General features: G+C 41.6%; 2 protein-coding genes across 4 annotated transcripts in view; one reads left to right on the top strand and one right to left on the bottom strand.

The window, feature by feature from the left end:
• mcph1 (microcephalin 1) overlaps positions 1 to 27,692 on the top strand; it is a 35,356-nt gene that overhangs the window by 1,900 nt on the left and 5,764 nt on the right. For all 3 annotated transcript variants that reach the window (XM_062518883.1, XM_062518885.1, XM_062518884.1), the window contains exons 4-13: positions 323 to 441; positions 2,375 to 2,462; positions 2,566 to 2,677; positions 3,021 to 3,152; positions 3,553 to 3,645; positions 4,383 to 5,642; positions 6,438 to 6,535; positions 11,416 to 11,453; positions 11,730 to 11,892; positions 13,072 to 13,149. In XM_062518883.1, coding sequence (XP_062374867.1) covers positions 323 to 441; positions 2,375 to 2,462; positions 2,566 to 2,677; positions 3,021 to 3,152; positions 3,553 to 3,645; positions 4,383 to 5,642; positions 6,438 to 6,535; positions 11,416 to 11,453; positions 11,730 to 11,892; positions 13,072 to 13,149 — 2,181 coding nt within the window. The remainder of the gene's footprint in view (positions 1 to 322; positions 442 to 2,374; positions 2,463 to 2,565; positions 2,678 to 3,020; positions 3,153 to 3,552; positions 3,646 to 4,382; positions 5,643 to 6,437; positions 6,536 to 11,415; positions 11,454 to 11,729; positions 11,893 to 13,071; positions 13,150 to 27,692) is intronic.
• Positions 13,817 to 26,775, bottom strand: angpt2a (angiopoietin 2a). The gene is made up of 9 exons (XM_062520009.1): positions 26,139 to 26,775; positions 21,939 to 22,094; positions 20,528 to 20,649; positions 19,835 to 20,067; positions 19,215 to 19,342; positions 18,695 to 18,796; positions 18,231 to 18,397; positions 16,786 to 16,916; positions 13,817 to 15,254 (listed from the first exon to the last, which is right to left on the bottom strand). The coding sequence occupies exons 1-9, from the start codon at positions 26,415 to 26,417 to the stop codon at positions 15,076 to 15,078; spliced, it is 1,497 nt and encodes a 498-aa protein (XP_062375993.1). The 5' UTR covers positions 26,418 to 26,775; the 3' UTR covers positions 13,817 to 15,075.

The following is a 27,692-nucleotide window of genomic DNA, read 5'->3' as shown; positions in this document are numbered from 1 at the left end:
TCACAAAATAAGTACCCGCTACACAATGTGGTGTGTGAAAAATGAGGGGGAATGTGACAACTGAACTGTGCAGTATTACATGATACCCTTGTTTTTCTTTAACCCATAGTTAGTGGTTGTATACAGACTCCACATTACAATTGTTTCACTTTTTTCTATTTTTGTATTAATATTTTTTTGCTTGCCCATGCCATATTGTATGCAGTACTATTTCCATAGCTGCTTTCAGACCTAGGTGTTTCAAAACATCAAAATTTGGGCTTTTTATTTTAGAGTTAATTTGTATTGTTTTTATGTTGAGTTCCTTTTTGTGTTCTTTCAGGTATCAAGGACCTTAAACAAAAATGTCACTCATGTGATTTTTAAGCATGGCCACCAGTCTACGTGGAATAAGGCCCAGAAAATGGGACTGAAGCTTGTGTCTGTCCTTTGGGTCGACAAGTAAGATGTCATCAAACTTATATGACTCAGTGACACTATAAAAATGTCTTGATTAACTTGATGCCCTGGTCACTCATACTCTCAAATGCAGGTTACAGATATGTGTTAAAATGTTGTAAAAGCAGATCTATAAATCTGTCAACCTTGTTCCTAACCCTTTTCAGTCTTATGTTTGATGGCTTTCACATATTTGAGATTATTTGTTTAAGCTTATCTTGAACTGGGAAGGACATTCAATGGCATCACATCCTTTACTGGTTGAAATGTGTGCAAATCACCCATTACCACTGATTATTACACCTGTATATGTAAAGGTTGGGGAACCCCTGACCAATAATGGATTTACAATGAAAAACTAAGTGGGTGAAAGAGCAGACCAGCCAACCTGTACGTATTTCGCGTAGAAACTATGCCTTTTTACATCAAAGAATGCCAGTACTTAGAACAGCAGACATCTACCTTTTTTTAAAAAACCTAAAACGAGCAGACATCCACCTTCATTGAAAAGCTCACTGGAGCATTATGCTATATTTTCTTCAGCCATTTTTTCTGCTATTTTTTTCTTCAGGTGGGTTAAATTATGAAAGACTTGATGAAGTTGGAAAGTTATTACTTACTTGTTTATCAGTTATTTCAGTTAGTATTGTATTGTCCATGTGTCGTTGATGGAGGTTTTCATAACTAAAGGGCGCTGAGGAAGGGCAGATCTTTCCAAGGGCAAATGCAGCCAAAGTGGACCTAGGCTGAATATGTTGAGTTTCTCATTGAGGAGTGTTCAATTTGTTTTTTAGATCATTGGTCTTGTTTATTAGTGCGAGGACAAACAATAGGCTTCCAGACCGGTTTTGTTTGCAACCCTGCTAACATGTTGGAAGACCTTTCACAGCGCAGAAATGAACAAATATAAACATTATTCTTGCTGCTTTTATAAATTCCAACTGGGTCATTCCACGTCAGTTCAACCAGAGCGCATGCACTTTTTTTTGTTTGTCAAAGTTCTCAAGCTCATTGCCAAGAACCTAGAATTTGTAGGAGGCTCAAATTTTGCAGGCTGGTGCATAAATAGGAATAGTTTGCTGTAAAATCACGAGTGGTCTGGATGATCCTGCATGCTCATAGCAGTCCCTCAAAGTTAATCAAATTTCTGTTGGGAGTTCTTGGCTGGGCTTAGTTTAGGCTTATACAGAAGACATCTTTTTACTCAACATACAGTAGGCTCTTGTTTTTTTTCCCCTTATTGAGATCAGTAGAAACACTCTCAGAAAAAGCAATGAAGAGAAAGAAATTCCATCAGGGACTGAACAGCAGACCTCACAAGTTTGAAAAATAATTTTGGATCTCATATTCAGAGCACCCTAACACCTTGTGGGAATATTCAAAGATTAAAAAAAAAATAATCTTTAATCTGCATTACCTCTTCCTTTTAAAATCACCAATTTGACTTGTCTTTTGCAAATCTTTCTTTTTCATTTCCCGCCCTAAACATGGACAAAATGCACCATTGTGATCAATATGTTTTGTCCCCACTCCTGCAATTTCAGTGATTCGATTTTAGTGCCACCTGTGGTTACTCTTTGCAAAACACATTTATAAATAGATCTCAATGGTGCATTTTGCCCATGGAGCCCCTTGGTCCTAGGTCCTAGTTTCCTTGGGCTTCCCCACTGATCCCTGCGGTGTTCTGTTCCATGAGCACCAACCAGGCTGAAGCGCAAGTGACCCCCTGTTAAATGTGTACTACTGTTAAGTGTGTATACTGTTTGTTTATTTACCACACAGACTGTAATAAGATTAAACCACCAGGCCCCATGCAATGAATATGTCTATGGCTGTTTCCTCTGCCCGCCACAAGATGTCCCTGTTAGTCCAATCATGACAAAACTAAGTTGTTACTTGACACCCCGTCCTTAAAACAGTGGCCCTGTTTCTGCAGGTGCAGAAGTGACAGCCAGCATGTGGATGAGAATTTATGCCCTGCAGTAAACGAAGAAGGCAGCAGTGTCCTAGCCAACAAAAGGACGGTAGGAATTGAGGATGCAATGCTTGTCTCTACACAACCCCCTTGTATTTTGCAAAGCAAAGCCTTTTGATGTGAACAAACTACTCTGCTCTCTCTCGTCATAGCACAAATGCATGCAGCCTCGGGATATTCCCACGAGAACACCAGAGAATGACAGGCGCTTGAAAAGAAAACTTGATAAAATGATGGAGAGGCTGACTCCTTCCTCACCTGTTGGTAATGAAAACCAATTAGTTGTTGATTATGTTTTTTTTTTTTTTTGTTTGTTTGGTTTTTTAAAGCTTGTTTTATTAGCCCTTGACACAGGATTTCTACAGTGCATGGTCATGGAGTTGTAACCCAGGGGTAGTGCCGTTTTGTTTTTGTTTGTTTGTTTGGGGGGGTTTTTTAACCAAAAAAAGTGATAATGGTTTCTGCTAGGGTTGGCCATTTTTTAAATGGAAAGCCAGTGTTACTTACAGCAGTTTTTTTCTCTTTAGCAAAACTCCCCCTTTTATATGTTTGTATGCTGAGCCACTATGTTCATCTGAAGTAATCTGCTATGTAACCTTGTGTGTAGTCTCAAACGTGTCTCCTCTGATCATCGATGAGGAGCATGGGATCGTGTACAGTCCGTCATCGAAGACAGCAGCGACCATGGCCCTGCGGCTGAAACAGATGAGGGAGAGGAGAGAAAATCTCTCCCCTACTGGTATGGCCATGTCTTTATCAGCCGTGTGAATGCTTCAGGCTACACGATGAGCATATGCTAGGCTCCTATGAATAGAACTAAACAGGATAATGCTTTTATGATGTACAATGTGTATACTGTATATAAATAGTTAGACTTAACAGTTCTTCACAGTATAAGAATAATTGTAGTTCACAGCGTTGTCTCATTTTAGCCTATATCCTACACGTTGATGCATCTTAACAACGTAACAGTAGTGTCTTTATAGATATCTACTGGCAAAGACTTATCTTTTCTGCTTCCATCATATTCCCCATCTGTCAAACAAATCTGCTTCATTTCACAAATAAGAAAATGGATTCAATTACATAAAGTACTATTAGAAACTCTTGTGTTCAGCTTGATATTTCTGTCCTTTCAGCTTCCCAAATGGTTGATTCCACCTTCACACATGAGCGCTCTCTGAAGCCCTCCATTGGGAGCAGTCCATCCACCTCTTTTGTGCATCTGCTGGGTAATGACTGCATTGAGTAGCATTCATGCTGAGTGTTAAATGAGGGAAGAATGTTAAAATGGAAGGGGTTGTTCTGATCTTCTCAATAGCCATGTATGCATCATTGCGTCATTTGACCTTTTGTCCTCCTGATAGTGTCAAACTGTTGTGATGTATTACGTGTGATCTACACTTTGAACTTTACTCTCTGCCCACCATTTTGGAATTGGGGCCCATGATGCTGTTGTTTTGCTGAAGAGGAGTTGTGAATTTGATAGCTGTCAGTAAGGTGACTATATTGATTTTCATCCAGGTCAATGGACAAGAAACAACTCAAAACATAAAATTACTACCATTTAGATGGGAAGAGATTGCCAGAACGCTCACTTGCATCCTGACCAAATGGTTGTTCCCTGCCCAGTCGGCAAATAGGATTAAATCAGCGTTATTGAATGAAACACCACTTTACTGCCAATGAGCAAAGTGAAGGACAAGTCCATCACTCAGTAGTGCAAGTGAAGCATTTATTTGTACAACATCAGTATAGATTTTAAAATACATTTAGGCTTTGTCATGATGAAATCCTCCCTAAATGTAGTTCAGTAGCAAAATATGAAGTTCCAACTAAACTGTTCCACTGTCACAGTCTCGCTACACATCATTTGCTAAGGACATTTTTTGTTACTTTACAGCTTATTGCTTTTGTACTGTATGTTCTTGTATTGTGTTTTTAAACATTTCCCTTAATCTTCCCACAGAAGAAGAGGACTTGCCTTCTTCTCTCGGACACACTCCGGAGATGGAAGCCGGAGGAGTGCACTTCATGAGCGCCTCGAAAAGCGACACCTCCAGTGTTGACACAATCACTCCATCTGAGGAGAAAAACCACCATAGAAAAACCCGGCAGCTATCAGCATCCACGCCACTGTCCGAAGTTGCACCCAAGAGAAAGTCATCGAGAGGGAGAGTCAGATCCGTATTTACTGACAGCAAAGCTCCTTTGCCAGCCAGTCACAAAGGACTTAGTAAAACTGCTGCAAAACACAGCACAGGAAAGCAGAATTCACTGGACAGCTACTTTTCCACTGCACTAACCACAGGTGAAAGGACAGTTTTGGCTGATGATACTGTGAACGCTGAGGTAGGAACCTGTACAGAGCCATCTATTTATAACAGTAGATTGAAACTGACGCCTCCAAAAGACAGTGCACTTTTAGAGGACACACAAACACAAACCTCGCCAACTTTTAATGAAACTCGGACTAAAGCTAACAGGCTTAGTAGAAGCGATAAAGGAACATCTACATCTCCAATTTTGTCCATGTCAATGAATTCTGAAATTGAAAGGGAAAATAGTGCCCTGGTCAGGGTGTCATCTGCCCCAAAAGCTTCCAGTTTGAAAAAAATGCGGCCAACAGCTGCATCACGTTTGAGGAAAGTCCAAAAGGTCTCTTTGGGTCATTCCCCTTTTAGGGATGGAGTGGCTGATGACGTGTTCGAAGACTACTTTTCGTCAGCAGAAAAGTCCACAAAACAGCAGGCCCTGAATCTGGACTTCTCCCCAGAAAAAGACCCCTTTTCCCCCTTTGAGATGTCAACCAAGCCTTCCAAACGCAAAAGGGAGAGGAACGAACCAGAGGGGGCGTGTAATAAGAAGCGAAAGCCTGCCCCTGTTAGCGCCGCTGAGTTCTTAGCCGGATCCTCTGGACTAAGCAGTCCATCTGAGGGCGTAGCATCTCCTAGCCAAGTCAAGTCAAAGAGCTGTGGACGCCGCAAATCTGCCCTCAAGCAACCAGCTTCTAGTGGCAAAGACAGAAGAAGGAAGCCGAAAGCTGAGCCAGATGGGGATGTCGGTAGTGATGCAGCTGGTCACCAAACCGCAGACAAGCACAGACCAATAGAAGCTGCCGAACCTGCCGCTCCTGCAGATACGAGACATGAACATGCCCCACTGACCTTCCCCAAACCTCTGCTGACATCACGACTCAGTGCAGCAAGAAGCAGAAAAGGTTCAGAAAGTACGTTGATCACTGATTTTTTTTACTGAATTTCTGGTGTGTGTGCAACCTTCCCCTTTTAATGTGAGAAAGTCCCACTATGTTTACTGTGATTTTTTTTTTTTTTTTCCCCCAAGTAGTCGTTAGTCAATATAGCGAACTGTTAATTAAATATGTTGTCGCCATCTTTCATAAGAGTAACACAAAGCAGTCATTGGTATTTGGAACAGGTATTAATGAATATATATTCTATGTATTCTACGTATATTTTATGGTCAATGATTAAAGTGCCAAATTATTTACTGTGAATTTGTTTAACAAACTATGTGAACTATAACTTTTAGTTGTGAATCAAGTTCACAACAAGTCTTTCCACTGAGTACATCCTGTACATTACCAAGTGTCCAGTAAGTAGATCACATATTATATAACATCGACATTCATTTGAGTGGCTGTAATTAATTAAGTCTTATGGCTATTGGTTTATTCTGTTTGTATTCCATCATAAAAGTTGTCCTGAATATTTGGAGGATAGCTATCTCAAAAGATGGGAGGGGCGTGGCCACATAGAACATGTTGGTAATAAATACAATTCAAAACTATTCAACTAACTTTTTCAATTGCCGTTATTTCCTCTTGTTCTGGCTTTGTTTCATTCTTGGGGTGTCGACTACACACAAACATGCACCGCACGCACAAGTGCGCATGAATGTGTTTGTCTCAGTAAGTAAGATGCACCTGTGCTCTGATGCAGCTTTTTGCACGGCTTAACTGAAAACCTTTTTCCTTCCTTTTCTGCTGTTTGTATATTTTCAGCTTTAGGCGAAGGCATTAAATATGCGGCTGATGGTCTCAGTGACAGAAGTATGGAAATGTTTAGCTGTCAAGGGGGTGAAAAAAACAGAAATGTGCAGGTACAGTAATTCTTTACATATTAGTTTACTTAGTTTAGTCATAGAATACATAAAAGTCCATTACTTGTTTCATGTATCATTTCATTTCTGGAGGACCATCTGAGAAGTTTCACTGTGAATCTGATGTTGATTTTTGGTCTGTCTAGACCAAAAAAGAATTGGGGTAATTTTTATTGAATACGTCTGGGAGGGAAGGAAACTGGGAAAAAAAGGTGGGTGTGCCGCTGTAGCTTGAACTGTAAAGAAGCTGTTTTGTTTTGGTCATGCACTTCCATGTAGCAGGGTAGCATGGCGCTGAGTCGGTGCTTCAGTTGGCTTTCTGAAGCACTTTTCGACACTGCGCATTCTTCTTTGCTTCCTGTATTTTGTCACTTGTCTGAGCCGTGCACCTGGCATGCTGCTTATTTATGCTACTTCAGCCTTGACAAAACTACCACCTCTTCACAATATGAAGCCAGGGGCTCTTTCATCTCCTGTAGAACTCCTGTTATAATTTTTCCATGTGAACTGCTTCACCTTCAATTCAGTCTGTGGGATGAACAAGTGTGATGTGTGTTTGAGATCACGCCGTGCAGATTTGAGAGATGTTCCCCACCCTGTCCCTCCCTCATTGACTCTCATTGTGAGCAGAAAAGCGAAACAAAGTGGGAAGAAAAGGCAAAGAAACACTGAAGCCTTTTTTTATCAGGAGAGATCAAAGGGAAAAGGTTATGATGACCTCACAATCCCGCCCGATTGAAGGTGCGATAAAGTCTTAGACGAACGGGCTGAAAAGGGTGGAGTCCCTTCTAAGGAGGATTATATGGTTCCTCGTGCCCTTTGGGATCTGAAAGTGGAACGTAGAACACGTTCAGAAAAAGCCATGGTCTTGGTTTGGAAATTGAGAGGAGAGGGTAGTGGCCCAATACCAAAGTCCTGATTCACAGACTCCTAGACTTTGCTGCACGTTCTCACGAAATACTGACCAACGATAAGCAAAGTCTCTCCTTATGTTAATGAATCTGATTGCTAAAATCTGATGGGTTCTGATTTTTCTTTTTATCCTTCTCAAAATCGCTCTGAAAGTGATCCCCAACAATATTGTTCTTCATGTTGTTGTCGTTATAGTTTATGTGTGAACGTTGTCATTCATATTAACTATGACGATAACTACAAACAAATATCGTTCTTAACATTCTTGGTGTGTCTTACTCTTATTAGTAGTAGAACAGATCGGGCAGTGTCATGAAAAAGGATTATCATCTCTGCATATGCAGAATGAATCGGGCAATTTGCACGGATCGGGTACCTACAGGCAGAATGAGAAGAAAGACAAATGATCCATTGAGGATCAAGAGTGCCAGTTGGTTACCTATATTGAATGTGGCAGACCAGCTTTTTCTGTTCTGTTCTGTGAGAAGAGGACGGAGCCATGCTGATTATTAGTGAAGATACCGAAAGCTTCTGGGTTTATAATGACCCAATTCTGGTGGTGTAGAATGATCTGCAACATTTCCATGCTATGACAGTTGTTTTGTGGTATCCTTGGTGACCAAAGCAACTGATATCTTTCAGAGTCCACTTTAGACCATAGTTGTGTGATTGATTTTGACATGTTGGCATGCGGTTAAAAAAACAAACAAAAAAAAAGCAGAAAAGACCGTTATGAGTGTTGCTTCTCCTGAAGTCAAGGAGTACAATTGCATAATTGGCTGTGAGGTAAACAAGTCTTGAACTATTGTTTGAGTTCAGTCTGTTTTTAATGACTGGTAAATATGATCGCTCTTATACATACTCATTCCTACAAAGCACCTACAAGCCCTCAACCTTACCATCATATGAGCTGGTGATTTTATATTATTTTTTATTATTTATTTAATATTATTTAATTTGATCCTTCTTATCCTAATGATCATCAGTCTAATTTTTCTGCAAGGTGAGTGGTGCTTTTAATAGGCTGGGCAGAACCCGGTTTGGCCCCACCGCTACGGAAAGAGCCTGAGAATGGATCTAGGACTCCCTTTTCTCTGCATGAATAGTGACTTGAGTCATATCAGACAACTTGCACGCTGTGGACTGAAAGGCCTTGTGTCATACACCAAAGAATTTCCTTCATTTGTGCAGGGGCGCATTGGAAACAAGCTGCAACCACAGTTCACACCAAGGCTTTGTGTTGGTGGCTCGCTCTCGGCGCGTCCCGGCTTTTTAACCCGGCCTCTTTTTGTCCCTATGCCAACTGTCCTCTGTAATCCAGGAGAAAAACATCCTCCATTTAAGGCTCTTGAAGAGGACTTCTAAGAACAGAGCACAGAGTTCTTATCAAAGAGACTACGAATAATGGAAACTTGAACAGCAAAAATGGTGTTGGGGGGACTAATCCCTGTTTTCAGTTTTCGCCTCTTTTTTTGGATGTAGGAAAGTACAACCGAGAGTAATGAGAGGGTAATAACGGAGGGCAAACCAGTTTGGGGCCACACCTGAAAATATTAGTTATTGCTCCAACACGCCACTAGCTTCTCAGACAAAAAAAGAAAGAAAGAAGCATTCCACTCTGTGAGACATGCAATCTCCAGAGTGCTGTCCAGCCATAGGATAAACACGATTATACCATCATCTGGCCTTTGGCGGATGACTGTGCTGATTGATGCCGATTTCTGTGTTGTAAACAGATGGATGATGAATAACGAAGATAATTCAAGCTTGAGTTTCACCTGAGGTGCCCTTTTTTTTCTTTTTGAAAATTGCAGATTTAAGCATGAGCACGCGTAGCTAAAGGCTGGATTGTGATTGTAGAGTTCATGTATATTTGAAATGGCTGTGTGTGTGGGGAGATGGGGGAGGGGGGCGCAGTGTTTTATAGTTAAGCTGATTAAAATAAGTCTCATACATTTTTGCTTTGCTGTTAATGTAGAGCTGTTTTTTTTATTTTTTTTATATGGGTCAAGGTGACTGTTGCTATTGACCCCAAATATAGGCATAGAAATCAACGTAAAATGATTTGCTTAATGCGTATTGCTTGAGTGCATTTCTGCATTGCTCGATGCAGCTGCATTTAGTAGGCACCCGTCATTGTGAAACCAGTCAACAATAACAAAATGAGATCAGAGGGCTGTTCCTGAGAGGAGGTTTAACAAACTCTCCGTCTTAACCCTGATCTCTGAGTTGATTAACCCTGAGATAGAGTCATCTAAGGGGCTCAGAAATGGCCAATGGTTCGAAATGTGATCCTACTTCCTACGTCACTCCATTTTAAGAAGTTATCCAATTTCAATTTCAATTTAATGTCGCTTATAGAGCGCCAATACATTACACATGTCTCATGGCGCTTTAGAGTGTTAGACATTCAAAGAGAGCCCATGAGTAACAGGGGCAAGGAAAAACTCCCTAGAATATCCCTACGAGCACAGTGTGCACAGTCCGGAGAGAAATAATGCAGCACAGTCAGAGAATTATGTGAAACTGTAATGGTGGTTGCATGTCATCAGAAAATTATTACATTTGTTTGTGCTGTAAAAATGATTCTTTGTGCTGTTAATTGATTTACAAGTGGTCTGTTTCCTGGCCAGTCACTTAAAAATGACTCACTAATGATTCTTACGGCACAAGCCAGAGCCTACTAATTGGCCACTGAATACATTTTTATTTCAATTTCAATTTAAAAAAGATAACAACATTTGATTATTCATCAGGGAATGGAGGTACATTTTCAGGATTCCAAAATCCTCCCTGGGCGTAGGCTATGCAAAAGAAATTTTGTTCAATTACTGCTCAGTAGGAGGGTGGAGATATGAAAAACACCGTGTTTGTTTAAGAAACAGGTTATGTTGACCGTCAGTTACTGTGAGTTGAGTTTCTTACTGGTAGAGGAAGCCCAGAGTTACTCTCATCTCAGGGTTAACAGAATAGGACCCTGTACGGCTGGACAGTGCTATAATTTTTAACAGCACATACGTGAACGTAACCTTTGTAAACAGGTTAACATTTGAATGCTGTTTGATCATTTTTTTTTCTTCTTCTTCTTAACAAAAGCAATTAATTCATGGGTACATGATACTCTTTTTGGTTGTTTTGCATATTTTTGTTTTAGTGTTACACAGTGGAATGCCTAAACTGCCACAGAATTGAATATTGATATTTACCGGAATTAAAAATGACCGGAGTTGTCAAAAATCTTTGACCAGGCACCCTTGTTATTTAACTTCCTACACTCACTGATTATGATATGATCATGTGTGTTTTGAAACCCCAAATAAGCTGCAAAAGGAGCCAACACACACCTGGTTGATAACACGATGTGCGTCGCTGTGAGACCCTGAACGCGTGCGTGTGTGGGGTGGGGGGGTTGGGGTGCGGTATGCAGTGTGCCGTGTTCTGGCAGCCTTGCCTGACGCCCTCTCTTCCTGTTGGGGGAGCAGAGAGGAACTGGCCCATGTGACCGCCACTCAGGTGTTTGTGCTCCGGACCATGCTGTACTGAGGCCAAGGTACAAGGGATGGATAAAACGAAGGCCCCCCACACACACGTACTGTCAAACACACACACACACACACACACACACACACACACAAACCGCCATTTGATTTAAACAGTGCTCCCTAACTGCTTTTCCGTGTCCATGGCCTTGGAGTTTCATTTCCTCTCTGGTCACCAAATATGCAGATATATCCGGCATGTGTTTCTTGTGCGAGTGCCCAGGCAATATCCATGCAGCGGGGCGTTGTTTACTAGTGCTTGTTTCCCCCTTTGTCACTGCCAGAACACAACATGCTGTTTGCACAACACAATATGAGGGGCCATTTTTTAAATGAGCCTAAAGCATGCTGCCATATTGCTGCTTTTACTGCTGCTTTTGGAAAAAAAATTAAGATTAATGTTTTTTCTTCTCCCTTTATTATTTACAGATAAAAAGAACTCTAGTCATGACAAGCATGCCTACAGAGTAAGTAGCCTCTTCACCAGCCTTTGCAAAGGGCAAGGTGTTTTGTATCATTTTCAAGATCACAGTTTTGAAATGAGATTGGGTTTATTGTAAAATCCCTTATGAAATCATTCATCAATAATCAATCAATAACTCAATCAATAAATCTAGATGCTCCATTATGTGAACATTTCTCCCTTTGAATCTAGCCTTGCATTTTGTGTGTGTTTGTTTGTCTGTTTGTTTGTTTGTATGTATGCATGCATGCATCCATGTATGTTTCTGTGTGTCTGTCAGAAAGCAGCAGACAGTGCTTCAGGTTGTGAAGTCCCTGGGTGGGTTCTCCGTGGTAGACACAGTGTGCGAGAGCACAACCCACGTGGTAGCAGGCAGCCCACGGCGCACCCTCAATATCCTACTAGGCATTGCTCGAGGGTGTTGGATCCTCTCCTATGAGTGGGTAAGTTCTTTGCCTGTTTTTATTTGTTCTGGTTGGTCCTCTGGTTTCATTTCTATGTCTGCAGAGATGTAGAAAGTTGTGCAGCAATATACCAGTGGACATCCTTTCTAATTAAGACATCCTTTGCTAGATTCAGCCTTTAAAGTGACCTCACTTTGTGAAAGTTTCAGAAATACTCACTAGTAGAAGTATCTCGATTACACACTGGCTGCAGTCCCCCAGTTTCCCCCTTCCCCCTAAGCTTTACATAATCCACATCATAACATAATGCGACAGTGCATAAGCCGCCATGGTAACTTGTGCCAATTTATAATAAGGGGACCATCTGTCATGTATTGATAGCTATTTATGCAGTGCCACTAACCATATGTCTGACTTCACAATCTCAGAAATCTTTCATACAAATTGTACTATATCGGGAAGAATATCATACCACAATTCTGACACATATTCCAAATGCTCTGTAGCAGGACAGCGTATCATAAATCATGTCTTTGTAGTCCGTTCGCTCCTGGCAGACCCTCAAGATAGCCCTGTCATAATACATACGTTGTGCTAACAGCAGCATACTTGAGTTGCATAAAGACATTGAAGGCATAGCAGCACAGTGCTATCACTCTCCACTTTAGAACATTGTAGTGCGTGACCCCAGCAGGCAGGCTACACTGAGGCACGTAGCTGAAGTGTTCCATTCACAGAGCATAAAAATGGTTTTATAAGACTGGTCGAATGTGCCCACCGCTCTGCTCTCACGTCTGATGTAGTCCGTTCCATTGATTGTAATTGAAGTTAACCGATGCAGTATACGCTCCGCGAACAGACTGCTTCAGTTCTGTATCTGGTGTAGCCGGCCTGTAATAGAATCACTTCCGAGGGTCTCTGCATTGTGGAAATAAGAATGTTCTTTCACTGTACTGTAAGGAAATGTTGTGGAAATGTTTTGTATGTACAGTACAGTACAGTGCATAGGTGCATTTTTGTGTAAGTCTGTGCTGTAAGTGTACCTACTTACACTTTTAGACAACATGCAGAAGCAGATATAATGTACTTAAGGTCCTGGCAGGTGATTGGTTTAATTGCATCAAGTGCATAGATGTATTTGTCTCTTGTTTGGAGTGGACCATCTCATATGCTGAATACTTCATGCATGGATCCCCCTTTTTTTCTCTCACCTGCTAGATTATGTGGTGCTTAGAGCACAGACAGTGGATTCCTGAGGAGCCTTATGAGATGTCTGACGACTTCCCAGCGGCGCCTGTAAGTATTTGTCTCCGTCACTCAGTCTTGTGTACCCTGTTGGTCTGCCCGAGTGCACAGAAGGAACTTGGAAACTTGCATAACCTCCTCAGAGAGATTAGCGTGAGCAGCCAGGCCAGAAATACTTTGTCTCGTACTGGGGGTCGCTGGTGGAGGGCGGTGGGGGGTTGGTACGGTGGCAGTCCAGACTGGAAGCTGCCACATTTATTGTCATCCACAGAGTCCCCTGGCTTTTTTAAATATGTGTTGCATCCTGTGTGAAATGTGGAAATTGTTCCTTCCTGTCTTCCTTTACTCCTGCCCCAACGCAGGCCTGTACCCATCTCCGGGACGTTGATCGAGTGTTGTTTTCATCTAGTCTTCCTTTTGAAAGAGCTTGTGTGTAAGTCTGACGTTAAGCCCACAGAGTTGCCAGTCAATAGGCTAAAAGAGGCTGTTAGGATGTCAACAAAATGTACATTTCAAATAGCCACTTGTAAGTTCTGACATTACTAAACATCCTGAGGATATCAAAATAATATGACCTGTATGACACTAGTATTCCTGTAAGTAGTCACTCTATTGTATCCAATTATTTGTAGCTTTGTAGCATAGATTCTTACAAAAATAAGATATCTATGCTTTTGGTTGAGAATAGCTGACAGCAGTTAAAACAAGGGGCTCAAAAGAAGTCACCCATCATAGATGGATAGTTTATTGTTGCTTTGTTTTGTTTTGTTTACAACACGTCTCTTGACAAAATAATATGACAAAACATATTTTTTAAAAAATTGTAACAATAAAATATTTTTTTGTAGATTGTATGTAAACTGTTTCCATATGAAAAATGGACAAAATCATGGTACAATTACACAAGATTCATCCAATCTCCGGTAACTTCAAATGTAAAAAAAAAAAGGAATAATACACAAAAAAAACAAAAAACTAAGGAGAGGAGGAAAGGGGTACAATAAGTTAACAGTAACGGTCATTTATTCCAAAAATAAAAAATAAGTTACTTCTATATGTTGTAAAAACGTGACCTCATAAAAAAGTTCTGTCACTGAAAATGTTCTCTACTTGAAGAAAGATATGTCAGTGAAGAGGAAAGAAAGCTGTTTTTGAACCAGATGATAACATGCTACTTTCATAACAATGTGCTCTATCAAAAGCTCCAAATGTATAGTGTAATTTGAAATGTTCTTGTTGGAATGTCTTGGCTCTATTTGCAAGATCATGTGCACAATTTGATGAAAGCTATCAACAGCAGCAGTGTTGTAACCATAGCTTACTAGTTGCAAACAGTTCACAAAAAAGGTTTGTATGTTACATTGTGCGAGCAAGACGTGTCATGCTAAATTAATATGTTCAATACATAAGGGCAGAAGCCATTTGTTGTTAACAAGGACCAAGGGCCTTGATGATCGATCACTGTGCAATTTTAAATCTATACTACAATCTCCTTGAGGTTTTCGTCTCTGTACCATGGTTTCTTTTCAGTAAAACCTCATAAAACACAGGAAAACAAAATATTTACAATGTACGCTAATGAAATAAATATAATGGTTCCAAAATAATGAGCATTGACCTAATGTGTCTGTGTTTGTCTTGTAATGATACTTTTTTGTCATAGTTTGACTAATTTGAATCAATTGGCTTTTTTTTCATGGCACATTAAATCACAAAGACACTATGGCCCCTGCCAGAATGCAAATGTAAATGTAAATTCATCAAGGAATGGAATGATAGAAATGACTCCTTTAATCTAGAAAACTGTCCATCAAGTGCTTTCGTTGCCTATGATTCATATATCCTGGCATTTCTCTTTATAGCTTCTCTCTTTGAAAAGTTATTCACATTTCCTCCTTTCAAACACTTGGATCGTTCTCAAGAACTCGTTGAAAATGTGCTTCTGTGCTAGTCCCAGTTCCCCAGTTCCTTGACGATTCACTTAAGAGCAGCCTGTTTGAAGTCTGCAGGACGGATCATCATTGTTGTGGCCTTCAGTGAATATCCCGAACCTTTCCAGTAGTACCATTTGATTCCATTGAAGCGATTGGTGTTCTGGCCTTGTTGGTAGTATATGCCATTGAGGTTGGAGGGGCCGCAGGCGTCAAACCACCAACCTATATTTGTCAAACAAAGGACATGTAATTAGAATTTATCAGAGCAAACAGAGAAAATGAGTTTGCAAGTAGGGCACATGGCTGATCCTCAAACGTGAATGTCATAAGGCCGTTTTTTGTTTGTTTTCCACAGAATATATCAGCTTGTCTAGACAGGCTATCCACAAGCTTTGGCATTTCCTTGTGTCACAAAGATATATTTCACATTAGCATAATGCTGACAAAATAAGGAGATGAATTCATATGGGAAAGTCACAGCCTGTGCTGTGTTCAAGGAGAAGGGTTTGGGGTGGCCACGATGGAGCAAAGCTGGTTCTTATCACCCTCCTCCTCCTCTTCCTCCTTCTCCTCCCTCTTTCTTCCCCCTCTAAAACCTCCTGCATTAGCATAACCCAAATAAAGGTCGTTCCCTACAATTCCCATAGGTACAAGGATTCCTTCATGGGTGACACCCCTAACTTAAGAACAACCCACAAAAGAAGAGAGGAACGAAAAGAAGCCAGAGAATTTCAGGGTAGAGAGGAGGACTAGCACTCTAGATTTTGCGAGCAAGGAGCAGGAGGGAAAAAATGTGAGTTCCCAGACTATTAATGTCAGGCCTCACAGGGGCCAAATTCCCAAATGAGCTGATCAGTGATTAACTCTGAGCTAATTTTTCTCAAGAGTCCTGACCCAGCTAGAAAAAAAAAAAAAAATTGCAAGGCGCCTTTCAACTTGTGTGAGTTTCTGGGGGCAATGCCAAGTGCTGTGTTAAAATTTTTGGGAGAGGGAGCTAAGGAAAGCTGAAGTTGTCCTACTCTGAGGGCAAAATGTGGCAAGCATGCTACAGTCATTTATAAATATACACTTGGGAGAAAAAGATTTTCAGTAGGTTCTAAAAAAATGGATCCAGTGTGGAGGGTCTACATACAACGAAGTATATATTACAAAAGTTCAAGGTATTGTAGCCACCAGAGACATTTATTGTAAAAAAAAAATGTCCCTGTGAAGATAGTCTCTCTTCAACTAAATATTGCTAGAAAGAAAAGCCCCAGAAGGCAGATTCAACCCTTTCATCAGAGGTTCACATATTCATTGGCCTCCAAAGAGCATAGGTGGCTGAATGTCAACAGTAGTTTTGACAGTCTGCCACATGAAGAACCTCTCTGCCCAACTGAAAAACTACTGAACTGATTTAATATACATTTTCAAAAAGACGTGCTGGAATTTTGTTTAACTGTGAGATGGGGACTAGGGTCTGCAGTCACCTGACTTTTTTTCCCCTTTACATGCGACACCACCATAGAGCCACATAACTGGGCAGATTTTTTAACAATGCTGCTTTCGGGCATGGATATATGTGGAGATATAGCTGTTGAAATAAAACTAACAGCCTTCACTAGGTTTGTGTGTCAAAGCCCTAAAAACTCCACTTAAGTGGGATGATTAATGACACAAAATTGCACCCCATGTTTTAATCATGGAGGAAAGTTGTTTGGAAAAAGCATCAGAGAATACAGTAGATCAATAACTGAAATGAACCTGTTCTTACCTCCTGAGGTCAGCTGTGAACACTTGCACACACATTTGTCGTTGTCCGCATCCTTTGCGCTGAAGTCACTTCCTGGCTGGCCAAGGCTACTGATTTTGCCTGCACTTCCACTGTAGCCCTTAAGGTGTATCCTGTGTAATTGGAAATGCGGCAAGTACAATGTGAGGAGGAAGTCCATGATTGCTGTTGCAGAACACAGACCAGAGCACACTTAACTTAGGGTGCATTCGTAAATTGTCACTCTGAGTACTCCGAGCTCACTTGACCGTTTGTAAATTCTGAATTATTGTGTGTTTATTCAGAGTGTCGCACTCTCGGAGTGTCCAAAGCGTGTCAGATTGAATTTTGGAACACACCCTAAAACTGCTATGGCACAGTGTGTGGAGGATGTCCATGATTGCTGTTGCAGAACACAGACCAGAGCACATAGTGCATTCATGAAGCTGGGAAGTGGGAAGGTTCCCACTTCAAAGGTTCCCACTTCTAAACTCCCCACTTCCGAAGTGAGAGCGTTCACTTTGTTGTGTGACGTCAAAACATTTTCCTGGGAGCTCTTCCAAAGCCCCGACTTTAAACTTGGAAGTTCCCATTTCATGTGTGATGTGCACCCCCTAAACTCTAGAATTCTCCCACTTCCCAGTTGCTCATGAACGCAGCGTGAAGCTGGTGTGCAAATGCAAATGTGCACACCATTTGCATGGAAACTTGATTCTTCCACGTTGTGATGACTTAGAAAATGGATTTATTTTGGTGAATTGTGTCACCCTCATTCTTGTTCTGCCATTGTAAAGACCAGAGAGGATGGCGGTCATTTCCTCTTACGTTACAGGCCAATGTGCAAAGAAGTGCCAAGTGAGGGAGGAAAGTTCACACTGAAAGTCTTTTTAAACACTCAGTTGCGCTCTGTATGCCTGTGTTAACCAGGGTTAAGTAGCCATTGTATTCTCACAATTATTTTTTTTTTTTCAATCATGGTAATAGCGATCGGTCAGTTTTACAAGAAATTAAAATGGAATTAATTCAATTATGGATTTAATTAGTTATGAAGTGCAGAATGAAACATTAGGAACGTGCAGTGATATAGGAAAGGGTGGTATTTTATGATGTGCAGTTGCAATCTGTGTTATTCAGCCATAAAAAGAGATTGTGATATGTTATATCAGGACCTAGCAGAGCAATATCATCTCCAAAATATCAACATGTTGGAATGTTTGGTTTGGAATCATAAGCGCACGACGTGTCTAGATTATTAGGTTTTCTTTCCAGCTATGTTTTTCTTGCCATGGTTAATGGCCATGTGCTCGTATGATAGATATAAAAGCCTCTTTGTATGCATTCTATCCTGTTTGTATGCCTATTTTTATGGTACTATCCCTTCTTTGTAGAGTTTAATAATTACATGGTGTTGTTTGGTTGCTTGTGTAAGTAAACTGCAGGTGCTTTACCTGTAATTTTGTGATTCGTCGGCAAGGGAAAATTCATCATATAGCGAATATCCGGAGTTTCCCTCCCAGTCCTGCAGTTCAATTCTTAGGACATATGTCTGATCTGATGTCATCTGAGAGGTGAACTCATTCCCCAGCCAGTGTTCTCCTGAGACATCCCCAAAACCCTTTACAGAGAAAGAGTACATTAATTATATGGTCTTTGTTTTACATGGTGGATTATGTCCTTTGCCTTGATGGGCTGAACATCAAAATGTCAGCAGTGTGAGTGAGTGGATAAAAAAGTGTAGTAAATCCATAGACAGACAAATGACAAGACCCCACCAAGTCATTTTTTTTAAGGCTGTGTTAAGACGAAAAGTCTTCAAAATCATGGTGTAGTTTGCTATCAAGAACTAGACAGGACTGGTGTTATTTTCACAGCTCCAATAAGATGGAGTGAACTGTCTTGCCAAGGCGCTTACCATTTTGTACTCTTTCCACGTACGGTGAAAGTCAACATGACCATCGAACCTTCGCTGCAGAACTGTCCATCCACCTCCCTCTGTTTCCATGTCACAATAGGCCTAAGGGACAAGACATTCAACACACAGTCTAAATTACACATTTCTCCATGCTCTGTTCATCCAGTTTAGAGCAGGATCTTTAATGAATTAACCGTTTCCACTTTTCCCAGTCTGCAACGAGGGTGGCGAATTGCACTGGAGTCTAACAACTTCTCCCTGAAAAGTATCTAAGGAGATGGCTGTCCTTGCCTAGGCATGCACAAAACCAAACTAAAGATGAGGTTTTTTCGCTTACTTAATCTGTAAGCATTGGAAACCCCTACTGGGAAATGGACATTTTACACCTTCATTATGTCAGCTCTCGATTGAAGGCGAGACTAGCAACCTGTCGTTAAGTTTTTATACGGGTCTCTGTCCCTTGTTTTAAACCAGTTCTTTGTAATGTTCTTTGTGCGGTGTGAATGAATGTTTCTCCTACCTTGATTGGCTGTGTCATGCTCGGGAGATTCAGTGAATAGACTCCACTCTTTGTGCTTCCGGCTTTAAAAACTGCTGCACAATCCCTAAACACTGTCGGGGCATCTCGCATCATGGCAGACCTAGTCACTGGAAAGAGAAGACAATAATAGCTTAGACATGTGCAGACGAATAGGCGCTTGCTGATATGTGCCTTTTGAAGATATTTGCAGGAGTCACAGTATACATAAAGGCATATATAACCTCTATGTGATCAACAAAAGCTGTGGAGTTCAGGTGCTTTTCATGTTGCCCAAATATGTGATGGCCAAATAGAAAGCATGTCTTTTATATTTCATGAATGCCCAGCAGAATATGGGGGGGTGAGCTTAACAGAGCAGAGAGAAGGAGGAAAGGAAAGGAGTGAAGAGTTTAGGACCTAAGTCTCTCCTCAGCACCCTCCCTGGCAGGTCTTGTATACAGTATAGGCCTTTTTCACAGTAACCATTTTAGTGTAGCAGAATCAGAACCTTAAATAATGCAAATACCTGCCATAGGCAGTATTTCATGTCAAAAATGGCTGCTGTGTAAATAAATGTCCATTGCAACTTTAAGTTGTCACAGCAAGGCTCAACAACTCACTGGTGGAGGTGGAGATGGAGTCAATGATGTTGTTGACTGTGTCCAGTAGCTCCTGCTGTTGCTGCTGCAGGGCGGAGTTGTTGGAGGTGGCGTGGACTAGCTGTTGCTCCAGCTGCTGAATGACGCTGGTCTGCCGCTGGACCAGCTGCTTCAGCTGCTCCTTCTCCTCCCGCAGGCCCTTCAGTTCCACTAGCCGCTGCTCCTCCATCTCCTCCACCCGCTTCTCCAGGAAGCTGCAAGGGAGAGTGTTGGCATTGAGCAGTGGTGTAAAAGAATTGTGCTTTTTGCATTCAGTGTGGGCAAAGGGAAAAGAATGTATGTTACACTTTATATTAAATGTCTATGTCTAAATAATAAGTACATATTACTGTCAATTTTAGACCCTATTTCCATCCATGTCATGGTAATATGAGTCAATATGATGCTTACATGGCAATTTTATAAATATCTTTATAGTGCAGAAAGAAATGTGTTTAGATGGTTATAGGCCAGTGAGTGAGCAACTTTGGGAGTTTGGGATCAGTCGAGTCACCCTACTTCATGTTGACAAACAGAAGTCCTTGGAAACCACTTTAAAGTTGAGATTTTATCAAGCTATAACTGCGTGGCTGTGATTATTCTGAAACAACAACTCTAAAGGCTCAAGTTTTGGGACGGCAGAATGAACACTAAACAGAATGGAAGATGTCTTACCTGTTCTTTTCGTTCAGCTTGCTTACTTCGTTTGTTTGGAGGATGAGTTGTTTTTCCAGTTTGTTGGTTGATAGAGAGTTCTCGTGAAGTTGAAGTTGAAGTCGAGTCGTTTGATTTATAACCTAAAGATGAAAAAAGTTGTTTTTTTTCCCACAGAAAATATGTAAGATTAGATTTAGCTTTAATTCCAACAAGCCTTTTAAAGATGTAGATTGGTAAACATGTTTTCAAATGACACATTTTTGGCATTGACCAAGCACCCAACCTTACATAATGAAGACTATGTGATCTTTAGGGATTTGGCCTTGTTTTTCTACATGTACTTGTACTAACGCTGAATCAGAGACTGCCTTGAAGGTAATTTCTCAATTTGGGATTGGGTATGATTAAATGAAGTATTGGTTGTTGCTTGCTTATGAAAATAAGACAAGTCGGCATTATATAAAGACTTCTGACATTGGCTTGTATTTTCTAGTATAATCTGTTTTGCAAACAATTCCACAGTTCACTGCAATCCTTTTGGATCAGCTACACTTAAAACCAAATTGCACATGGTCCTGTTTTTTCATCAAATACATTTTTAGTTGGATTGTTTTCATTGTGTGTATAGTCAGTGGCCTTAGCAACGATATTATTTACATTAAAAGAAGAAGAGGGATGTTGACCTTGTCAAATATATGCCTTTATGTTCTGACTGATGCACTATGAAATGCCTTTCCTCTAAGCAGCTACCATATAGCAAAGAGCGCAGCCAGAGCTGTATCCCTGAATGAGTGGAAAAACCTGTTTTCATTACAGGAAAAAACAGAACAATCAAACTCGAATAAAGGAAATTTTGATGGAAAGGGACAGGGGATGTCGGGGGGCTACTGTGAACGAGTAGGGGGGACTTCACATGCGGAGAGAGTTATTGAACACTCAGGTCAAGGGACAGCACCCCCCGCCACACACACGCACCACCACCTCCTCTCTTGTCTCCGTTCCACGTTCCAATATGAGGAACTAGACTCAGCAAAAATGTGTGACCAAAATGTTTACATCCAGTGTAGAAACGTGTGCTCGACTGGGAGAAATGTTGATGGGTTGGAGTGGGCAGGGTTTTTTTTTTTTTTTCGTTGTTGTGACAAATTGATACGGCCGCACTGTGGGAATACGATAATGTTAATAACAGGAAATGGTGCGTAATGTGTTTGAACAGGTCAGTGACCTATGCCCCGACTCGAATAGTATTGCGGCTTTGTTTGTTCATGGAGTGTTTTGGGGGACTCTAACATGGCAACATTTTGATTCACTTCAGGAAAGACAGCATGTCTGTTGTGCTTTTGTACAACATGTAAAACATCAGCTACACAGTGGAACAAGTGTAATGAGGGTGTTCTGTGAACAGTGTGAAGTCACGGTGGGAGCTTACCCGGGCCTCAACATTCGTCAGCTTTAGCGTCTGTTCCACCGTTTGACTGAGCAGGTTTGTCCCAATCTCAATGATGGCTGCTGTGTGGTTTTGCACAGCATGCTGTTGTATCTGGGCAATCTCGTGTTTCATGCTGTCCTGGATGTAGTTCTCCAACTGAGGTAGACACAATGGGATTGTGTGTGAGTTAAACAAGTAGCAGTAGGAATGGCATCACATTTGTTCTCAGCGAAGATTTTGTTCATGAAATTGAAAAGGCAATAGCAATGTGTCTATTTTAGGAATCTAGTGACAAGCTTTACATACACAAAAGCAACCCAGTGCTTCCTGTGGGAATAGAAGTACGCACTAATACACCTTTTAAGACTACGCAGCAATCGGAATTAGTCCCATGGGTAATAGGATGACTGCGGATACACTCAACCCTTAAGCAAATTCAAGGACATACAGTGTATTTTGGCATTGTGTGAGTGGTTACTTGGTGTGTGATTTGATATAGCAAAGCTGGTGCACTTCTATATCTAGTCCTTTAGGTTTGCTGTACATTTGTTTTTCAACATTGTGTTACCCAAACAACATTATATTTGTCCTGTCCTTATCGAAACACAACATAATTTTTGTCTTGCTCGTTGTTTCAAAAGCCTATATTTATTGACCCAACAAACAAAGTACTGTCCTAGAGTTCTATCCATATGCCTTTCATTAAATAGATTGATAGCACACTCAGCCTAGATTTCTATTTACCAGCATCTGTGCAAATACTAACCTTTGGACTCCAGACTCATTTCTCAGGATCAAATCTGTTATTATAATTTCATTTTATTGTAAACTAACAGATTTCTCTCTGAAATGCAGGTGCTTGGTATTTTGAAGATGCGTTTTGTTGTAAACAACACTGGTGGTAGTTGACTTTGAATATTGTGGGGAGTTGCAACTATGTTTCTGTAGAGAATTAGACATCCACATTTCTTGCCATAGCAGAAATGCCTTTAGTTTTATGTCATCTGAATATAGCAGCATGAGAGACTTGTTGTAAGGTTGTAACTGCTATACATTGAGCACTCCAGATGGAGATTAGGGTCTTATTTGAAACAGTAGTTGCAGGTAATCATATAAATAGCCACGTATTAACCGCACCCGTGTATTAACTAAGTTGCCCAATGGATCAGAATCAGATCGTGTTTTAATCATAAAGAAGGATGAAGAAAACACATGCATCCATCCCCATGTATAGCCCGCCCCAAAGTATTAACCTCAACGCTGAAGAAATTTTGCAAAGTCCGTGTATAAACCTCTGTTAATAGTCGGTAAATTACGGTATTGGTGTCGAGACAAAACTACCAACATCCCATTATTATGTTCTCTCCTGAGCCTTGAGTTCCTGACTGGCGGGCAAAGCGGCCTTAACAAACAGGATGGAAATGATGACTGCTGAGTTGCATCCTCTATAAAAACATTTTGAGAATGAGGAAAAATACCACCACCTTCCTCCGAATGCCCTTCTACTTTGAGGGGGCTGACTGACATGGAGTGATGCACACCACAAGTATGTGGAGTGTACTGTATACCCTCCAAATAGTGATCAGAAACCCCTTCGGCTGCAATCAGTGCTGATTTTGTTTGTCTTCCTCTCTACACTTCCACCTTGTCTTGTGCGGAGGAGCACAGACGCACGTGGAGGGAGGAAAGTGTGCCATCGGAACTGCGAGCAGGACGTTCCATTGATGGCTAATGATCTAATCAGTTGTTTACTTCACTCCGGCTCACTGGAGGACTCCTAGAGGAAGGGCTGTTTGTTCACTCCGTTTACACGAACGCGTGACAGCAAACTGACACATTGCCGTACACTGGCACGACAACAAAGTGTGCCCCCCCCCCCTCCCCTCAGTGACCACACAACCACCCCCAAGCAGCTATTTCTAAATCGAATACGCTAACAGTTAAAAGATTTAGGGTGGGAGTTTTTTTGTTTTTTGTAAAAAACATCTGTCAGCTGATGGCCACTTTTTTAATGCATTGAATTTCAGTAATACAGAACAGGCAGGTCAGAGGAAGAGCATGCCACTCGGAGTCCCCATTGAACTCATGACACCACATGCTGGTCTGTATGATCAAGTGTGCGATATGAATTAGCACCTGCTAGTTGTCCCAAAATATCTCCCAGAGTATCTATTCATACATTTCGGAGATGCTTTTGCAAATTAGCGCGTTATATTTTAGTCAACATGCATACATTTTTGAATTTGAGGGATATTGATATTGATGCACAGGAGTATTTCCTCTCTGGCCGCTATCCCATCAAAGTCAAATGAACCAAAAAAAGGGTGCTTCGATATCAACAATTAAACAGAGCTTACATCTCATCTCTTGTGGTAGAGGAGTAATTCTAAGATCCTGTACTAGAATCCTTGTCAAATCATGTGCAATCATGTGTCATCTGCAAATTGCAGATGAAATGTGATTGAAGTTGAAGGGCATTTACTGTCACCAGTGAAGCAAGCGGTCAATCACTATGGTGGTTTTAAATCTGATCCAAATCTCATCATCTATTGGCACTATTTGTTTTGAATTCAAACAGATCGTCGGTGGGGATTTCCCTTCTCTATCCAATTTCATTTAATTCGGGTAACCTAATCCAGCCATCTTTTAACAAAACAAGGAAGAAAGAACTTTCATGCAGTCATTTAGTCCTCAGTCCTTTGTTATATAAAAAGTCTTATTGGACATAAAAAAAAGCTCACTGTTCGGGGTCTGGGTGAACAGGCGCTGGCATAAGAGCTTTCTTGGATCTGTCAGGAAATCAGGATGGCTCAAAGGAAGGGCCCATATGATCTCTATGTGACTGTCAGACCTCTGTAACCCTATTCATTAATCACACTCAACGCTGAAGAATGGGGAGGACTCGAGGAGTGATACTGCCATGTTTTCACACTGCTTACGCTTCCATGGTGCAGGGAGAAAAGGGCTGAATGCACAACACCATTTTTTGGCACTCGATTGGAAACTTTGTTGGCCCTGAGTCACTGGTGGTGTGGCAACTGGTCATTGTCAGCTTGTTATTGTCACATCTCTGTGCCCCCCCACACATTCAAGTGCCTACTGCAAAAGCCATTTGGTATCCAAGACACAGAATCGTATCCGTTCAGTTGGAGTGCTGCTTACAGTAAATAACACTGCTATATCAAACCTTGTTTAAGGCACTTGGTGATCTACAGGTGGATAATCATTCTACGTTAAAACAGTGGTTGCAACTGATTTTACATGTAGCATCCTCTCCAAATGTGGAGAGACAAGTTTTGGCAACAATATCATTGCCCACTGAGACCCCACTTCACCTCTCTTCACCCACGCTTCTCTGAAAGACATGGGTCTGTAGTAGAGATGCGCGGATGGACTATTCTATCCGAAACCGCATCATACAACTCATCATCCGTCCGCCATCCATCCGCACCTACGTTTTTTAATGTTTTTTTCAGAACCGCACCCGCCCGCCATCCGCTATTTGTTTAAAGGTCTGGGTGATCCAAGACGCTGATGCGACGCGAGAAAGCTCTTGTTCTAGAAAGATGCAGCTATTTAGTCTTATTAATGGCAATTACACTTTATTCTTTATACAAAAAGAAAGAAAGTCCGAATAGAATAACAACAAGCCATTCGCATTACAGGCCAATTAACTCTATGCAGCTTGTCAGGGTGACGACTAGGACGAGCCTGTTCTGAAGACTCCCGTTAATTTTGATTGCACGAGTGCACGTCTTTTCCAGGCAGACAGTGCAATCCATATCAGCAGGCCTTCCTTACATACAAGTTATAAACTTCTTCTTTCTTATTGCACACTGCAGACGAAAACATAGGCTACCATAGGCAACTTAATTTAAACTTGTTGTTACCTTTGAGTTTGTCACGCACATTCACTGGCGGCGTTGCCATCTCTGATAGTAAACAAAGCAGCATGCACTGCATAGACACAACTAGACCAAATTACTGCCTGATGAGAAAAGTGTGCATGTTTTTATCGGATGTAAGTAACAGTATTTAACAATGTAGCTTATATATTTTTTCATTTGATCGGTTCAACCGCCACCCGCCCGAATCTAATTAAAATATTATTTTTCGTAAGGTCATCCGCCCGATCCGCGGCTGTAACCGCTATCCGCGGATCTCTAGTCTGTAGAGACTGACTGAAAGGACTTCACTTACCATGAGAAGCCTCTGGGTGTTGTTCTCCATAATGCCCTCCAGTTGTTCCAGCCTCTGGATGGCCTCATATTCCTCTGGGTCATCATTCGGGACCAGGTTGGTCTCTGCATCCCCAGCGGCTGTCCGGCAGTTGTCCTGTTCCGGTAGCAGGAACGTGTAGCTGCATGGCCCGTTCTGGATCTGAAACTGCCTCTTGCCACTGGGATCCGAAGTCGTCCTGTAGCCCATTCCCAGGGTCAGGCAGTAACCCAAGATGACTGCACCCACAGCATTGAGCATTTTCTCATGAGATATTCACAATCAAAGAACACACACTAGAAATATGTACTTGAGGTCTGATTTTGTTCTGTCGCAAATGCCTAAGTCCTTTACACACAGAAACACACACACACCCAAAGGGAGATGTGATGCTCCTTTTCCCTTGGCTATTTCCCAAAGTTGAGAGTCTCAGAGTCCTCTTCTCACTGTCCCACAGGTTGATTTATACGGTCCTCAGATGCAAAAGGAGGAGGGGACACCTCTGGGGTGGGTGTAGTAGTAGTAGTAGTAGTAGTAGTAGAGACAGAGAGAGTGTGATTCCGGCTGGTTCCCTGCAGTGCTAGACACGCTGTGTGTGTACGCTCCTGTCCTCTCTCACTCCTCATGCTCCCAGCACTTCCAGTTGAGCTGCAGCGGTCCTGTGATCCGGCCGGGTTGAGGGAGTGGAGGCGGGGGCCCCTCCCACACCAGTGGCAATTGGGAGAGCGAGAGAAAGAGACGAGAGAGAGAGAGGGAGAGAGAGACAGCGGCTCCTACAGCAGCAGTATGGGAGGGCTGTGTCCAGAGGGAGAGAGAGAGGGTATGAGCAAGTTTAGAGTGGCATCAAGCAATGTGGATGATGTATCAGCAAGTGGAGGTCCCTGTGTGTGTATATGGCTGAATCTCTGAAAGAGTTACTGAGTGTGTGTGTGTGTTAGCAAGTAAAGGACTTAAGAGTGGGTGAAGAATTTCTGTTTATGTGGGTGAATCTCTGAATGAGTGACTGTGTGTGAGTGAATCTCTGAGTTTGTGTGTGTGTGTTTCTGTGAATGAATATCTGAATGAGTGAGTGTGTGTGTGAGAAAGCTCATGTGTGTGGGTGAGTGGGGAGCACAGTCGCTAATTAAACACTTCCCGCTGCATGCTCCTCAACACTGCCTCTGCTTGAGTGAAGGACTTAGAGGGCAGGTCACGGAGGAAGACGGGGAGAAACCATAATGGCTGTATTTGTGTTTTGGATTCCTTTTAAAGAAAGATGGTCCGGGAGGCCTTTCAGGAAGCAGCTGTGCTCACTTGAATAAAACTTCTGCCCAGGCTGTGTCGACCCATGGACAGTATTGTCCTCCCTCTGTAGTCGCCGAATGCTTTAAGCTCTTTCTAAGACTGGAGAGTAATGAGTGGAGGAGGATATTCAAGTTGTCACTCATACTATGTGCAGCTCTTTGGTAGTTCTCAAGAAGCATTAGGCCCTATTTCCTGTTCTCAAACTCTCTATCTGGGTCTTGTTATTGGAGAAGGGCTTGAAAACCGTCTGTT

Source organism: Sardina pilchardus, chromosome 18 (genome assembly GCF_963854185.1).
Source record: "Sardina pilchardus chromosome 18, fSarPil1.1, whole genome shotgun sequence".
Taxonomy (NCBI): domain Eukaryota; kingdom Metazoa; phylum Chordata; class Actinopteri; order Clupeiformes; family Clupeidae; genus Sardina; species Sardina pilchardus.
Note: the sequence above shows the minus strand (reverse complement) of the source record. Positions and strands in the feature narration are given on the sequence as shown.